At 35.9% G+C, this 18,893-nt stretch overlaps 2 protein-coding genes across 2 annotated transcripts in view; one reads left to right on the plus strand and one right to left on the minus strand.

The window, feature by feature from the left end:
• Positions 1–220: 220 nt before the first annotated feature.
• On the minus strand, positions 221–2,415 carry LOC133522723 (guanine nucleotide-binding protein subunit beta-like protein 1). Its single transcript, XM_061858149.1, has 2 exons — positions 2,141–2,415; positions 221–1,562 (listed from the first exon to the last, which is right to left on the minus strand). The coding sequence occupies exons 1-2, from the start codon at positions 2,288–2,290 to the stop codon at positions 747–749; spliced, it is 966 nt and encodes a 321-aa protein (XP_061714133.1). The 5' UTR covers positions 2,291–2,415; the 3' UTR covers positions 221–746.
• A 4,358-nt stretch (positions 2,416–6,773) lies between these two features.
• The window catches only part of LOC133522740 (exostosin-2), a 103,065-nt gene continuing 90,945 nt past the window's right edge, over positions 6,774–18,893 (plus strand). The window contains exons 1-2 of the mRNA XM_061858170.1: positions 6,774–7,545; positions 12,958–13,708. Of these exons, the coding sequence (XP_061714154.1) occupies positions 7,019–7,545; positions 12,958–13,708 (1,278 nt within the window). The 5' untranslated portion in view covers positions 6,774–7,018. The remainder of the gene's footprint in view (positions 7,546–12,957; positions 13,709–18,893) is intronic.

Genomic DNA, 18,893 nt, shown 5'->3' on the forward strand with positions numbered 1-18,893 from the left:
TCTATATCTCTCGATTCATAAGAGTAAGATAAGGTGAAGGTGAGGGTAAGATTTTAGATGCTCGTGGTAGGCCTTCTGCATTGTTTTTCTTTTTTACCGAGGCTTATAAGTAGTGACAGTGACTACCAGCCACTCATCACTCTCAGAGTCATCAGTGATTCTTTTAAATAACATCTACTGTATTGGAAGTGTAAATTATAACAGTGAAATAAAAGAAGTGTTTCAAAAATCCAAATTGTTTATTTCCTCGATTTACTGAGAAAACAATCACTAAAAACCATTGGAAAATATCTTTCAAACATTTAAACTTAAACTACTAACAGCTCGGCCGCACTAGGTGGTTAAGTTCGCCTCTACCAGCATTTGTACTCATGAGATCCAATTATAATTTTTATTTTCCAATATTAAATCCGAAAATCATTTAAAGCAATAGCGAAATTAATAAAGTTTTCAAACAAAATGTAGCTTTCTGTTGGCTGTTTTCTCATTAATGTGCTACTAGTTTAAAAATCTTATTAGAAGTCCTTAAAAACAAAAAAGCTACCTTTTGTATGAAAATTTCACCAAAGGCAATTCTGGCACAATTTCATACTCAAGTTCCATAGAATACATGTCAATTTCATTTTATTAGCAGCATCCAAAGGATTCTAAAAACATTAACGAAATACTATTCATTCAGTTATAAGGTTTTGCATCAGGCAGTCTAATCTATTTTATTGTTTAATGAAGTTGATAAATGCATTGAACTAATGCTTATTATTGTATAAGTCCCAGAGTGTGATGGCACCATCCAGGCCTCCCGCTGCCATGATGTTTGCATTCCAGAATGAGACCTTTTGAGAAGAATAGCAGACATCTTGTATGGCTTGTCTATGCTCCGTAAGCACAACTAATGGTCTCAAAGAAAACCAGGAAAATATGCGGATGTGCCCATCCCATCCGCCTGATACAAACACCTTTCCGTCCATGCGAGACTGGACTTTATTAACTCCAGCGTTCTTGATAGTGATGTCCGTCTTGTGGGCCAAGCACGAGTCTTTTCTCCCTATACTAAAAATCTGTATCACATCAGAGGCATTGCCGATTATGCCTCTTTGCTGTTCAACATGGAAGTCCACAGACATGGGACATTCTTTCGTTTGCAACTTGCTGATGCATTGACTAGTGTTGAGATCCCACAGGAGGAGCCAGCCGGCTTCGTAACCCGCTAGGAGGCAATGCTTGTCACTTGATAACTCAATATACTTCAAACACATTGGATCCCCTAGCTTGGGCGAGCTATCTGGTTCCAAGCAACCAATTTTATCTCCAGAAAAACTATAAATGGAAATTTTTGAATCTTTATCAGGTACATAGAGTGTTTCGAGTTTTGTGTTGGCGTCAAATCTACAAAAGCCAGGGTAGTCTATGTTGATAATGGCATCTTCTTTATAGCCAGTGTTGGTGAGGTTAAAGACTTTGTACTTGCCGCCTTTTTCTTGGGTAATGAGCTGACTGTTGGTGTGCATGAGGTGTAGGATGGGAGCTTGACCAACTTGGATCTTCTGCTGCACTCGGTTAGTCTAAAAATTACAAAAAACAAGACATAATGCACTTTACTAACTTATAGTCAAAGTTAAATCTAAATATTTTGCCAATTATTTTCATTTTTTCTTTCAGATGAAAGACCGATTACCACTTGATTTTTATTATCAAATACATTCAAATCATGGAGTGATTCTTCTTTTGCTTTCCATATCAAAATCAAAACAAACAATATATATTTCAAATGCTACAATAAATTCCATGAACATGATGTAGTAACTGAATATTTAAGAGTTTTATATACAAAACAGGGTAGGTATAGTTAATACATTCGTATTTATTATAATTTCATTACCAAATTTGTACATTTAGAACCCAAATACTATTTTATGTGAAAATAAAAAACAAAGTATAATAATAATAGCAAAGTATAGCAGATGCCATAGAAATTGGGTTACCCACACTGTAGGACAATGTAATTCGTTTTTCTAGGTCAGAAAATGAGGGTAGTAAACAAAGGAATTGCGCACAACACAGAGGCACGCGGCGATTGTATTTTAAGCAGTTACATGCGCCAGAACAACGCTCACAGCATCCTTGGAATACAATATCTCACCTGAAGGTTGAATGCATAAACATAACCATTTTTCGAACCGGCTAGTAACCTCTCCAGACCGCCAGGAAGAAAGCTAAATGCCAGCGAATATACTGGCGTGTTGTCAACATTACGAATAGTATAAACCGGGTCGGGAGGTAACAGTGCCATTTCTGGTCAAGCTCGAACCGAAATACGTGGTCGGAATTTAAAAACAAAATAATAATAAATTAATCAAGCCATCAGTAACTGAACCATAACTACGCACAACACAAAACTGACACAAAAATATATAAAAAAAGTTTCAACGTCGGCACCAAAGAGCATATAATCACTACGTTTTAAGAGACGGGACTTCCATACTAGCGAGTGGAATCCCTTTGTTTCGCAAATCATTACCAAAATGTACGACAAAGAACTGTAAAAGTACTGTCAAAGAACCATAGTACCAACATAAGCAATTTAAATAGTGTAGTACGCTACACGCTTGCGTTTCTTATCGATATCGATAAAATGGGGAGGCTTGAAATATAGACTCTTGTCTACAAATTTTGTACTCGAAATCAAGTCCACATTTCAGTTGTATGTTATATAGTGGATAGTTCTATGAGTGGACTAATATGTGGTCGAGCTTAATGTGGACTCGATTTTTTTTTAGAACACCTTGTTTTTCTTCACCACTAGGAAGGATCAAAGTAGCACTTTTTTCCCTACTAGGAGGGATCACTTTTTTCCTCTTTTTGCATACTTCTTAGGTTAAATTATTTAATTTAATTACCATTAATTAAATTTATTTATTTATTTGTACCATAATAATTTCCTCATAGGTGATGTGAAAAGCAGTATGTAAAATTATCACGTGTTAGCAAAAATATTTCCACCTTAGGGTGGTATTCCACCTATCCAATTTCTTGGTCCAATGTCATTGCGTCTCACTCTGTCATTAATCAAAATGTGAGACGCAATACACATTGGACAAAGAAATTGCATGGGTGGAATACCACCCATAGGCGTTAACACTTGAATCCCTCACTACGCTAGGATTCTATTTTAGAATACCTCGTTACACTCAGAATGTAATTATAAAATCCTTCACTATTTTTTTCTTAATTTTTTTTATTAAAAGCACTATTTTCAAAATGATCTGCAGTTTTCAATGAATGTAACTGAATGTAATGAATGTAAATGCACATGTTTCAATAAATGTAACTTTTCTATGGGAAGATGTACCAGGTCTTCGTTCCCAACAAATTTGACCCACTGCCTGCATCTGAAAACATACAGCCTTGGTTATGTACAGTTTATATTCCAAGTGTTTGCTAATGAGATGATCAACTGATTATTTAGCGCTAATATGCATCTATAAATCATGTTTTTTTGGCATCCAATTATCAACAACCCTTTATCAATGCTCTAACTTTTTATATATTTATATGTCTGTTAATCATGAGAACCGGTCATGGTCCTACTGGGCAGTAACCCTGCCTATGAAGCCGATGGTCCCAGGTTCAAATCCTGGTACGGGCATTTATTTATGTGATGACCATGCATATTTGTTCCTGAGTCATGTGTATTTTCTATGTATTTATATGTATATATCGTTGTCTAAGTACCCACAACACATGTCTTATTTAGCTTCCTATGGGATTAAGTCAATTTGTGTAATAATGTCGTATAATATTTTTTATTGATCACAAAAAGAGAGATTAATTTACTTACATTTCAGATTAATATATTAAATAATTACTAGATTAAAAAAAATATGTTAAATAATGACCATTAATGCATAGATGATAGATAATTTTCCACTGAAAATCTTCGACGAAATAATTTTGTCATATTGGATGCAAGTTCTCAGGAAATTTCACATATTTTATTTTATTACTTACACTGATATACAAATAAACATACAGTTATCGATAGTTTTAGTACATCCCTAGTTCACAACTAAAAATAATATAAAATATCAAATTTTCGATATGTTTAAAGCCTGCTGCGCCAAAATAAGGTCAAAAGTATCTAAAGCAATACGTACCGGTCTTTATCCAAGGGAAATTCCGCCATAAAATCCCTTTTTTCGTGATTTTCTCGAGTGGCTCGCTTGCCACATATTTCACACTTAGTAAACCGTTTTCTCGGTGGCATTGTAACAAACTCGTTCTTTACTCTGATCACGGTTCACTATTTTCACTAAATAATAAAGAAATTGCACGAAATACCCGAACAAAACATTGAAGCCTTCATAACAAACAAAACAATTAGGCTGACAGTTGACTTGATGTAAACTTGACATAATAAATAGCACTGACGTTTTATTTTTATTCGTTGGCAAAGATTTGCGAAACAAGTTCCATACAATTCTTATTTTGTTCCTAGTTGCGTCAGCCTGGTCGGCACATTACTATGTTCAGAATGTATCCCTCAGATGTCTTAGCCTTGTGAATTTTGCAAAATTATTTAGTTAAATTGAACTACTTGCATACTTATTTTTTAAGTTCATTTATAAATTAATAATATTTTATGTCGAAACGCTACTGTAAGAGCCGTATCTCGAAGTAATACTATTTTTTTTAGCATCCGCTGATGAAATGGTGAATAATTTTGAACGAATATTTATGACAGTTATTTATGCCTGGCAATACATTTTGATGTTCATTTGTTCTTTTAAACGTGTCTTACACTATCGGATTTGGTCAACGGCTGTGTTGAGTCTGATAAATTTATCAACAAGCTTCGGAGTTTTCATAGCAAGATAAGACTAAAGTGAGGTATGGAGTCGATATTAACAATAAAATTAAAGTTATACTCATCGTCATTCTCAATAAGTAATTTTAACACATTTTCACCCTGTAATGATTTTGTGTAATATCATCTCAGTACCTATTTTTTGAAAAGCTCGTCTTAGAAGTTGTGGTTAGTTTTGTAATTGTAATTGTAATAAAACAATTTAGAAATAATTGTCCCACCAAAAACATGTTCATGTAAAATGTCGCCACGACGAAACCAAAAGGATCGCACTCTCAAAATGTTCATATTCCCTATCGTTGTGTACAATCCTGCACTAACTGGAAGTTTCTGTGTGACCAAATGGTTGACTGGTAGAGAATGTGCAATAAAGTTAAAAAAAAGTTGTAGAGCCAAACTTTTAACTCTCACTTACTTATTGCTGTGGCGCAGCGACGCGAAGTGGATCTTGGCCTCCGACACCAGTCGACGGCGCCGAGTTCGCTGAGGTCTTTTTGCACTTCATTTTTTCCAGCGGTACTCAGGGCGTCCAGACGGTCCTCGGCCATTTGGAATTCCAAAGTACGCCCTCCAGACTGCACGACAAACTATCATGGTAACTGCTGCTGCTGGATTGGTGAAGATCATACAGTTCTAACCTTAATTTCACAAACTCTATACCTTAGTCAAAATATGTAGCTTGGCCGTTTTGTTACTACAAGAACTATTGATTGTATAACAGAAAAGTAATGAACAGTGAAAACAATTTTCACATTACGTTCATGTGATGGTAGCGAAACGGCCAAACCACATATTCAGTCTGTTTTAATTATGAAAATATTTTATTATACTCTTCTCTTGTTTTATATTAGCAGGACTATCAAAAATATGTTTTAGTGCCAATTACATCCACACTTTATCAGGCCTGAGTAAGAGTATTTTTCCATTTCACCAATATCGGCACATCGTTTGCAATATTTTAAATGTAATTTTTTTTTTCATATGCAAAAATATCAAACATTGAACATTTTTGGCAATTATAGACAAAGTATTTTTTACATTTCAAATATTGTTAGCGATGTGCTGCTATTCCGTGAAATGGAAAACGATTATCAGGCCCGTTATCGGGAAGTGTGAATGAATTGGCACTTTTGACGCAGGACTGTCTCATTTCAAACATACACAGAGATAATCATACCAAAAGGGCCCTTCACACTCGTGCGCGAATCGAGGCGCGAAGCCGTGAACGCGAGTGTGGAGGACCGTCGCGTCGATTTCGCAGATTGTGAACAATCTTCGCGCCTTATTCCCCGTTTTTTGTCGGTAATTGGCCCGCGTCAAAGGAGACGCGAAGCGTGAACTTGCAAGACTCCACACTCGCAATCGCTTCGCGCCGCGATTCACTCACGAGTCGGATAATATGTTAACCTTCTATGGCGGCTACTTGGTTATATTGGGTGCGAACTTGATCAACCAAAAATCAATTTGACAGTTCCCAGTTTGAATTAGTGCCTTGCCGCAAACTAAATCCGATCAGCTGACGCCTCAGCGCCACTTTGCCGCGAACCAAACTGCGAAATCGCCGTGAAGTTTTGCGAGCGTGGAGTCTACATCAACGTCGAGGTATGTTCGCTCCGCGAAGTCACGGCGCGATTCACGCGTATAGTCTGGAGGGGGCTAAATATAGTTTGATCTTACGCTAGTACTAACACCTAAAATAAAGTGAAGAGTATAATTTCCGTTCTTTCTGACTGACAAGCAACTGACAAGTTATGTTTGCCGGACCTTCTGTCAAATATTTATAGTCAGAGGGCTTACCGCGAATCACGTTCGATGTGTTGCCTCCCTATCATACTTACGCACGAATTTACAAGTGCGACAGAGAGGCAACACGTCGAACGTGGTTCGCGGTAGGCCCTCTGATACATTGCTGGAAAGTGTAAAAACGTTGTAACAAGTGGCGCTAGTGAGCGCCGCATCGTCGTTCCCTCCCTCTTACCTCCCCTGCCCCTATTTGGCAACCAAGTTGTCAAATCAAATCACAATTTCAGCTCACCGAAAGTGGTGCAGCATTTACAATTTGCCACTTTTATGAATGAGAATTTAATCAATCTTGCCTGTATAATGGGTGACATAAGTAAATTATGAAGATTAATTCGATCGCGGCGTTCACAAATGGCTGCGGATTCGCTATTAAAAACGGGAAAACACTCGAAGTATATATCGTATAGAAAAATTTTGTACCATAGGTTTTTCGTTGGGTTGCTGTTGTTTATATTGGTGACTTTAGCGATTATTGTGTTGTTTAATGCTCTGTCGAGTAGTTCGCCGCGGACAGTTGTGCACGAAGCAGTGAATTTGGACCGTAGTGTTGTGGTGAAGTTGGGGCAAGATGCAGCTACAGCGCAACCCAGAGATGCAAACTGCACTTACTGGGAGTGCTTTAACGTATACCGGTGCGGCAGAGGCGGCCACAATAAGATAACAATATACATATACCCGAGAACGGACTTCCACACGTCAGAGGGTCCTATATCAAAATTTTCTAGAGAATTTTACGTAATTTTAGATACTATAAAACATAGTAAATATTATACAGCGAATCCTGAGGAGGCGTGCTTGCTAATTCCTAGTATAGACACTCTAAATCAACGTAGTTTTTTAAGCAAACATGTATCACAGGCTTTCAACATTCTTTCACAGTAAGTACAATTTACAATATTTGGTTATGTTTATTTGGTTTATTAATATTTAATTAAGTTTCTATTCTTACTTTTACTTTATTCAGTAAACAGCAGTTATACACCGTTGACTATTACAGGTCTAATTAATAATAAATATTGAGTTATTAATTTATTATTCAATGAAGAGTGTAGCATAAGTGTTGTTTAGGATACAATACATTTGGTTGATTACGTTTTACTAATCAAAGGAACGAAAATACAATTGAACATTTTAAAATTTCGCATTTTGAGCACATATTAACTCACATTTATAACCGAGTCTTTAGCTTTTTGTTGGGTAGTTACATGAATCTCTGTTTTGACATTTTGCGGGACGCCTGTGTAGTAGCATCATTAAATTTTATTTATCTTATTTAATATATATAAATTTTATTAAATAAATTCGCTATAGACCTCGTTATAAATGTGATTTAGTTATTGGTTTACAATGGGGTAAAGTTGTTGTTTAACCCCTCATGCTAATAGTGATACCCGAGCAAACAAAAGATTCCAAAATATGAAAATGGAATCTTTAGTGTTGCAAGGGTTTTAAGGCATGAAGGTTAAACAAACTTTGCCACAAAAGAAAAAACATTTACAGTACATATGGGGCTACTTTATAGCACTAGTGCGAGAAGTAGCATATTATGTTACTGTGTCGAACATTTAAAGGGCCATATGTACTGTAAAACGTTGTACGATACATGTGCGAATAGGTAATTCGCAACTCGTGTCGATTTAAAACACTCCCTTCGGTCGTGTTTTAATTTATCGCCACTCGTTTCGAATTTCCTATTTTTCGCACTTGTATCGTAATGTACTATTTTCACTACACTAACACAAGGAAAATACTAACTGTAAAATATCAAACCAAATCAATTCAAAATGAATATTATTAAATATTTATCATTCAAAATCATCATTTAAAGTCAATTCTATCAGCCAAAATAATCAAAACAACTCATAATTTTTATTTGGCTACTTTGCGACACATATGGATAAAATGCAACTTTCTCATCAGTTTTTGAATTAACGAGTTTACTAGCATGTGTGGTTGTTACTTTATTAAATTGGAAAACAAATATTTAGTTCTTTTCAGAAGATTAAAAATCTTTTCGAGTTCATTTATGTAATATTTCAAAAGGCAGTAAGTATTCATATTTTAATTTATATAATATTTAATAAAGGAGTAAGTTTTCATATTTTTATACTGTTTATAAATGACATTAATTATGACACCTTATATTTGGAGCTGTTGGTCCATCGGGTATTTTTGTATTTAGTAGTTAAATAATGGATCTTACATTTTTCAATTTTAAGTCATAATTTGTGATCTTTTGGATTTAGCTGAGAGGAAATACCAGCTGATACCCTTTTCAAATTTGAAAATATTAGGTAAATAACTCCGCTGTGCTGATGAGTGCGGTTCCTAAAATTAGTGCAGTAAGGACTGTGCAGTTTAGGTAAAAAATGTTGCGTAAAAATATCAGAATCTTTCTTGTCATTTTCCTCCTTCAAAACTTAAACAATCCTAACAAAATTTTGGAAACGGAATGAAAATTAAATGATCTGTGTTTGACTGTTTTGATTTTTGCATTTTTAGGCGCATGTATTTGTACGTTTTAGCGCTTTATGAAGTAACCTAGTTCTTATAAAAACAACAATATCAAAAAAAGCAAAACATAAAAAAAAAATATTTATGACTTTAATATTACCCAGGTTTTGGTAATATTGAAAAATAAGTCGGACTCGCCCATGAAGGGTTCCGTACCATTTATGACGTATTAAAAAAAACTACTTACTAGATCTCGTTCATACCAATTTTCAGTGGAAGTTTGCATGTTAAAATACATCATAAATTTTTTTTAGTTTTATCATTCTCTTATTTTAGAAGTTACGGGGGGAGGGACGACGACGACACATTTTACCACTTTGGAAGTGTCTCTCGCGCAAACTATTCAGTTTAGAAAAAAAATGATATTAGAAACCTCAATATCATTTTTGAAGACCTATTCATCCATAGATACCCCACACGTTTGGGTTTGATGAAAAAAAATTTTTGATTTTCAGTATGGGGATTCAGGATGAAGTATGGGGAACCCCCAAAATTTATTGTTTTTTTTTTCTATTTTTGTGTGAAAATCTTAATGCGGTTCACAGAATACATCTACTTACCAAGTTTCAACAGTATAGTTCTTATAGTTTCGAAAAAAAGTGGCTGTGACATAAACGGACAGACAGACGGACATGACGAATCCATAAGGGTTCCGTTTTTTGCCAAGGCACCATAATTATTCATTTAGAGCCAAAATCTAGAAAGGAAAATTTTGAGAACGCTTGTATGAAAAAATTATCACCAATGTTTCCCCTTAATGAGGCAATTTGAGTAACACGTATCGTAGTAAATCATATCAGTTCTTTCGGCTAAGTATCGCAGTGAGTATATTACGGGTAGGGATTGCAAATATTCGAAACTTTCAGGTATTCGAATATTCGACTTTTTCTGATGAGATATTCGAATATTCGAATAAAATTCGAATATTTTTATGTAATAAGAAAATGGACGGGAAAGCGGTTTTTGTATCGTGTTATTCATAAACTATTTGCACATATTGCAAAAACTAATGATATTTTGCAGAAATCCACTTAATTGACTAGAGTTTATCATCCTACTGAGATGCCTACATTTATAAAAACGATTCGAAACACAAAAATTAGACGTATTCAATATTTCTAGCTAAAACTTACTATAAATGCATCGTTGCGTGAAGTAATATTATTGTATAACTTGGGTGGTTAAATTTACATGTAAGAGAAATAAATAAATTAGTAGGTAGGTAATTATTTTCCGATTTACATTTAATATTTATTTTTAGTCACTCAGTTGCCTATAAAAAAGCCTTTCACTTCATTGTATTTTGAACCGCTCTATTTCAGTGGTTGTGTGAGAGTAAACGGACAGTTGAGTGGTTTAGCATCAAAAAGAGTGTTAGGTAAGGATATGAAGCGGCACCGTGGCTGTTTAATCTTCTCATGGACAGTAGTTTGCATTGCATCATTTGAGAAATAACGAATGTGGGCTGAGAATGAGTAGGTTACTCGACAAATGTCTTCTTTAGATGGCCTGGTATTGCTAGCGTCATCGGGTGAAGAGTTGCAGGAGATGGTAACTAGAATGCATGGGTCTTTTGAAAGGAAAGGAATGAAAGTAAATGTAAGCAAGACTAAAGTAATTTTGATTGGTCAAGAAAGAGTGGACCAAGTGAGAATTTATGTATCTGGGAACCTTGTTCACTAGAGACGGTTAGCATGATAAAGACATTGAAAAGAGAGTAAATGCTGGAAATCGTGTGAATGGGGCACTTAACGCTTTTATGAGCAGCCAGGTGTCACAAAAAACACGGTTGGCTGTGCATAGAGGGGTGTTGGTGCACAAACTTATGTATGGTAGCGGTAGCAGTATGGCAGAAGAGGCATCAGAGCCAAGTGGATGCAGTGGAAATGAGAGTGTTGAGAAGTGTGTGTGGTGTGAGATTACAAGATAGAATTAGGAACAGTGTGATAAAGGAAACGTGTGGACTGAACGAAGACGTAGTGACAGTCATTTAAAAAGGTATGTTGAGATGGTTTCGACACGTGGAAAGAATGAGTGAAAGAAGGCTAATAAAGAGAGTGTATAAGGGAGAAGTAGAAGGCAGAGTTGGAAGGAGTAGACCTCGGCGGACTTCATCATCAAAACAGGTCGAATATTGGACAAATTCGAATATTCGAATTGCAACCCCTAATTACGGGGGTGCGGGGTGTTAGAGCATGTAACGAGTCAGCTACGTGCATGTAACACCTCTGGAGTTGCAGGCGTCCATAGGCTACGGTGACCGCTTACAGTATAACATTAAGTGTTAAAGTGCATTATGTAACAGTTGCCTTTCTTGCCTAGCCCATACACTTAAACTGGATTAGAAGACATTGCAATAGGTTGCATTAAGATGATTTAACTTGTTTGAGCCACCTGACACATTTCACGATTTCTTCCTTTTCATGAAGGGGGTTAATCACCTTTGCACCTGACTGTACATCAGTGTTAGCCGAAGGTTAATTAGAATTGAAAATATTAAAAATTAACCATTACAAATTGAACCTTAAACTGTAACCGTCCGTTACGGTTTACGGTTCAATTTGTAATGGTTATTTTTCAATATTTTCAATTCTAATTAACGTTCGGCCAACACTGCAGTACATTCTGTTTAAATGTTTCTAATTTATTGACTTTTGAAACCAAAAATTTCAACCATATTGACTATACAATTAGATTAAAATTTTCCTAACATGCATTGTTGTATAAGTATAGGTAACATACGAGTTGGTCAAGTTTACAAACATTGAAGTAGAAGTAATTATGTACAGGAATGTCAGCCATGTTATCTAAACAGGCATATAAATATTGTTTAATTAGTAGACCTGGTTTTAGTTTATATAAATTGGGACATAAAATCGAAGGAACTTCGTTTTTACCCGGAAGTCGGAAGTTACCTGACACAACTATGTCATTTTCGTTTAGATATGTTGTTTACGTAAATAGGAATTTCTGTTAAATTAGACCGTGTTAGAATAGACCGCGGGCCAGGAGCATATATCGTCAGTAATCGCCTCCAGGCTGATACTTTGAAAAATTGTCAGCCAGTTGAACCGCGGTGGATTGACCGTCAGTTCATGACATGAACATGTAAAAAAAATTGTTTTATCCGTTATCGCCTCCCTATTGATATTGTGTCAGATGATAGTTTAGATGCTGTTTCAATTTAAAATACGGAACCCTAAAAACCGTCAGCCGGTTGTATCGCGGTGGAGAGACCGTCAGCTTTTCACATGAACATGTATAAAATACGCGCCTTACCACTGTATGTCCGCAAAGTGCGCAATGTGTAAATTGCGTAATCCGTTTATTTGAAAGGCCTAATGGATGCTACATGCAAAGTTTCATGCTTTTGTTATTACTATCATAAAGGTAAAGCGCTTATTTTTGACATGTTCATGCGACCAGCTGACGTTCTTACCACCGCGATACAATCCGCTGACGATTTATTAAATTAACAATTGCGTCTGAACTATCAGATGACAAGGTATCAAACGGGAGGCGATGACTAAATTTATTTTACGTGTTTCGGTGGCTGCCATTTCTCTACCCACCAACGGAGCGGCAGCTGACGTCCACGAGGGTTCATCATACATAGCCGTTAACCACTACACGAGTTTTCGCCCGGGAGGCGATTAGTCATGGAAACCTGTTCCTGGCTGGCGATCTAAAACATTTTACTCAAACGAAGTGTTACAGATGTTATGTAATGTAATATAAATATTTTCAAGAGATGTTTACTATTTTTTCTTTTACAGTTGGAATAATGGAGAAAACCACCTTGTATTTAACATGCTGCCTGGATCAGCACCCAACTATGAGACTGTCCTCGATCTCAACACAGGCAAGGCCATCATAGCCGGGGCCGGGTTCGACACCTGGTCCTTCCGGTACGGCTTCGACGTGGCCATCCCAGTCTACAGCTCTCTCGCTGCTCATATAGACAGTACACAACCAGACGATAAGAAATACTTAATATTATCCACCCAATTAAACATCCCGAGAGATTACTTATCTGTATTACAGAATATAGCGTCGTCATCAAACGATCTAATACTTCTAGATAGATGTAAAGATGCCGATCACAGTAAACGCTGTGAGTATGTAACGGGAAGGATATTTAACTACCCAGAAGTATTAAAAGATGGGATGTTTTGTTTAGTCATACGGAGTGCGAGACTTTCCCAAGCCGTGTTGATGGATGTTTTAGCATCGCAGTGTATTCCTATAATAGTGGCAGATTCGATAGTCATGCCTTTTAACTCGCATGTGGATTGGAATAAAATAGCAATATTTGTACCTGAAGAGAATTTGAAGAATGTTTTGAAGATAGTGCACGCGGTGAGTCACGAAAGGCGTGGGGAGTTATATTGGCAGCAGAGATGGGTGTACGACAGATACTTCTCGAGTATACAGAAGATAACTATGACTATGTTGGAGATTATTAATGAAAAGGTGTTCCCGTTGGCAGCTAGGAGTTACGAGGATTGGAACATGCCGGAGCATTTGGTGAGTTTAGTTGATAATTTGTATCATTTTCAGGCTAGAGTATACCATTTTGGACCGTTCCACCGGCTGTCCCGTAAAAACGCATTTTATTCCGTATATTACAACTTTTTTCGGCGTATAAAGCTGGCGGCTATTTTTCTGATGGGCTATTTTTTTACTATTTGTCTCAAATAAAACTCCTATTTTTGAAAATATTCAGAAAACTCTTGTTTGCACCTGACATTGATAGGCAAGTTCATGGAATGCTTCCTTGTTTGGTTGTTAATAAGATCTAAAAGCTTTATAAAAGATCTAAAAGATTAAGTTCTAAAAGCTCAAGCGGTTATACCTAAACTACTTTTATGTTGAAGTTAGTTGGTTACATACACCTGCGAAATATGTAGGTATGTTAAATTCCCGAATTACGAGTATATTTGCTCTAATCATCTCGTTGATCTCGTCAATGAGTGGAATGCCGGTAACGTAGGGAAAATAATAAAAAAGAGACCTGTGTCTAGCAGTGCGACGTATTATATAGGGTAGAAGGTTTATTTTTCTGACCCGTTTTGATCTAGTTTCGGCCGAAACCAAACTTTGGGCGTAACGGAAACATATTTTTTATGCCGAAACCGAAACTTCGGTCGGACATTAATTACATAACATTGTTTAACCAACATCCAAAAATATGTTTTTTTGCGAGGATCCGTAGTTAATTGTCTTAAAGTTTTACTTGTCGATACAAATCGAAAGTAAAACATGCATACGCCCAGTGAGCCGCCAGCTTTATTAAACGGTTTCCCGTTTCCATTAAACATTACCGCTACTCAGTCGTAATCATAAATAGAACCACAAATCTGGCCGCGGGTATAAATTTCACAGCAGGCAATTTTGTTTGAAAATACACTGAAACAATCCGCAACACAATTCGCGGGGGATTTATATCGCTTTTCGTTGTCAAAAATATTGTTGCTTGTTAGGCTTGGCGCGCACTGACGATTATTGCCACCGTTCTATTTATGTGCGGTTTATAAATTACGGCATGTTAAAATACTTTTGTCAATAGTAAACGCTGAATACAAATTAAAATTTATTTAATTTTCTGACTTTACCCAAAAGGCTTGGATAATTGCCTAGCTTAGCATACCCGGGTAAATTTAAGTTTACTTAAACATCTATTAGCATTACCCGCAACATATAAACTTAACAATAGACAGTTTTGTGACTACGGATCGTCATTTCCAGAGTAGACTAGAGTATAATGGAGTCTTCCATTATCTTACGAAAAAGGTCAGGTCTTACGTAAACATCATGTAGTCAACATTAATAGTAGCGGATGAAACAACGCCCCGAAAATATCCTGGAACACTTTTTCAAATAGAGGTATATCTTTACAGTTCGCGATGAAAAGTATCTGCCTCAGTCTAATTGTTCTACATACAGAAATATTTCTCTTTTTGTAAAGCTATTAGATAATCGTAGATACTTTTGACGCGTAGTCTGATCCGCTGCTTTTAATGCTGACTGTAGTTATCTCTACTTATATATTAAAGGTGTTTTTCTAATCTCCTTTCTAAGTCCACGAAGTACCTGTTTTGCAGAATAGACTGCCGTACAGAAACCGAAGTAGTTGCAATTAATCGGATTCTGTTAGTGCCCCTAAAGCTAATAATAGCCACAACTGCCACAGGGGACGAGAATGGCCAGTCTTCCGCAAACTTGATAGGTTTAGATACCCGCAGTGCCGAAAGTCGCACGTTTTCGCCGGACTTGCGGTCTCTGGTAGTGATGCGATGTTCCGAGGGATATTCCCGGGATTTCCCGCCTTCGGGGGCGATTGGGGAGTTATTTCCTTACGCAAATGTGAATTTACAGGCTGAAACCTGTAGATATCTATAAGAAAAAATAGTACAAGTATGGTTGTAATGACAATTACATAAAGAAAATGGTTTCATTTTCTAGTTAATTATTTTATGAATTCTATTGCTTTGTGCTTCGTTGACTTTCAAATGTTAATTTCGTACCTGTTCTCATAGGTATTTTACCTCACCTACAAATTATTTCCTAAATAACCATTTAAAACTGTCAAAATATTTTTTACGGGCGCACTTACGTATTTTTAGTGGTATAAACTCTCTTTCATTATCTTTACTCCTCAGTACTGTTAGTGCTCGAAAATGGACACCTAGGTTCTAGAAAAACGAATGACTAAAAATACGTGCTAAATTAATTATAAAATTAATTTATCTACACACATATCATAAATCCTCTATTATACATTCAAAAACCGTAAATTACGGCTAGCAAAAAGATATACTGTTTTGTTCCTAAACACATCAAAGAAACATTCGTATTTTAATGCCTCTCATTATGTAGCAGTCACATAAACTAATACAATACAATACTCATTATTGCACAGTGTACAATACATGTTCAGAATCAAATAAAGACATGTGGATAGAGGCAACAACAAGCGGTCGATCTCTTCTCGATCTCGCTCAAACAACGTTTGGGTAAAGGAGACAATAAAATTAGAATATGCAATAGGTGGCGCAAAGAAAAAATATAAAAAGTCGAAATGAATATTACCATACATAACATTAATATTAATACATCTACATAAATAAGTAAAACCATAAATGTACTTACATAAACATATGTAATACAACATAAATACATAAAAAATTACATACTAAATAAAGAAACAACAGTGTCAATAATTAAAATCTAAGGATTTTTCTAATATAATAGTATTCCTTAAGGTTAGATTTGAAGTAGATAATAGATTGTGAACGTCTATTAATTTTAGTATGATAATCTCATAATCACGGTAGTTTAAATTCGACTTTAAATTATGGTCACCAAAGAGGTTTATTACCGGGAATTCAAACTTATTCCCGTGGCCATCAAAACTACCAAAATGAGTATTTTAGTCGGCTGAACGGCTACGAAGTTGGGTTAACTACGGTAAGTACTGCCCCGAGGTTTGTAAAGCTACAATAATGTAGCTTTGTGACGCTTCAACTTTTAAACAATTCATGAATACCGCCGGGATTCGATATTTCGATGGAATTCGAAATATCTGCTACGTTTATCGGAAACGTTGTTCTCAGTGAGATATGTGGAAATATCACAAATATCGTAATATTGTACTAAAGCAGAGACGCTTTTCATATAGATCTTTGCGCATAATTATATTGCTGTTAAGCTCGCATATTGACATGGACAACCGGCATTATGGGCGGGACAGCAGTAGAATTATGGGCGTGAAATAGACATAGCAACAGGCGGAAAAAATGGAAAGCGTCTCTGCTTTTGTTACGTATTCTGCCTATATTGTTCTTTACTTGTATGCTTCTGTTTTATCTCCTTGTAATGAAATAAAAATAATTTAATATTAGTTCCTATAACTGACAATCACAACAGCTTAAATTCGACTTTAAAAGAGGTTTAATATTCCCGGGACTTTTTGCCTTGACTTTAAGTTCGATTAAACTATGGTTACAAAAGAGAGAAAAAATCCCGGGAACACGTGCATATTCCCGCGATCGCGGCCATTAAAACTCCCAAAATGGGTATTTTAGTTGGCTGAACGGCTCCAAAGTTTGGCTAAGTAGGCCGCCCCGAGTTGCAAACTTACAATAATGTAGCTTTGTGACGCCTCGACTTTTAAACAATTCATGGATGCCGTTGGGATCGTGTCATATCTTTTGGGGATCGTTGATTTTATTTTATCTTTATTCTTTTATCGTATTTTCAGTTTTCACTTAAAGGTGCCGTAGGTTCAGAGAGCGGAGTTTTGGAAAATCGTACAGCTTGTTTGGATCACAATACGGTTGCAAAAAAATTTGTTACAATTCTTGAAAGATTTTCTCAGGGACTCGATCTATTAGAGACCTGAATTTTGGCTTTCGCTCGATAGAAAAAAAATCACGAACATAGGCAGATCTAAATCGCACTTAATTTTTTTTTCAATTTATGCATAAAAGCTATAAATATGAAAATGGCTTCGAAAAATGCGCAATTATATATATAAAACTTACAACAAATTAATATTTTAAAACATGATATGCTCGGTCCCGAGCACGCACATCCATCTCGCTCACGCTCAGTGAGAGTGAGAGAAGAAACACCAACAAACACAATAATTAATAATCCTAATGAACGCTATTAAATATTTATCATTCATCATAATAATCATTTAAAAGTCAATTCCACCAGCCAACATGAAGAAACAACTCAAAATTTGCATCTTATTATTTTACCTCACTTGTGGATAAAATGCAAAGACCTTTTACGAGCTGGTGAAGTGAAAAATTACTTCAATACACCGTGTACTCCGACTCGACAGATTTTAAAGGTGTACCTGTTTTTAACCGCATTTGGAAACACAAAATGTCATACGTTTTCTGACATCGGTAGTTTTTTAGAGATACCTAATGACAATTCTTGTGAAAAAGAAATACAGGTTGTTTATTTAGTCACCTGCAATAATTGACGGGGTGAATATGTAGGTCATACTGAGCAACTTTTACTATGGGATCAACCCCGAAATCGCGAAAATTAAGCCCGTAAATTATTGCTGGTGTACCCGTAAATAAACACCCCTTATTCTGTAATAACTCAGTGAAAAATATCGCCTTTTGGCTGCAAGTCTGCCACTGCCACTATGTGATTTGGTTTAGATTTACCTACAATACAAATCCTCTTTATTGCCCAACCATATATACACGAAGATAGAGGTAAACAACAGTACAACTTTACTTATGAGTTGTATTGTTTTTTTTTTTCGCCTAGATGTAAAAATAAATAACTTATCGTGTGCAAAAAAAGCGCACACATACAAAAAAAAAAATGCCGAATGTGACCAAAGGTAATATAACATTTTTTGCTCTTTATGCCCTCAGGAATACGTGGTAAAAATCCGTCGGGTTACTCGAGTCCACGGTGTATAATTTGTAACAACGTTTTCATCAATTAGAAGTTTAACCAGACATTACTCCACCTTCATATTAGTTTTAAAATAGAACCCGTTCAAACTTCAACTTTCTTACTTTGTTGTTTTTACTTCAGTTATTCGGCTTCTGTTATTTCTACTTCATAAATTCATAATATAACAAGTTTAAAACTAACCCGACTAAGGATTCTTAGACAAAGGGAAGGGTTATGTTATGATTCTAGAGCTCTGGGGCTTTCCGTGAAAATAAAT

Source organism: Cydia pomonella, chromosome 11 (genome assembly GCF_033807575.1).
Source record: "Cydia pomonella isolate Wapato2018A chromosome 11, ilCydPomo1, whole genome shotgun sequence".
NCBI lineage: Eukaryota > Metazoa > Arthropoda > Insecta > Lepidoptera > Tortricidae > Cydia > Cydia pomonella.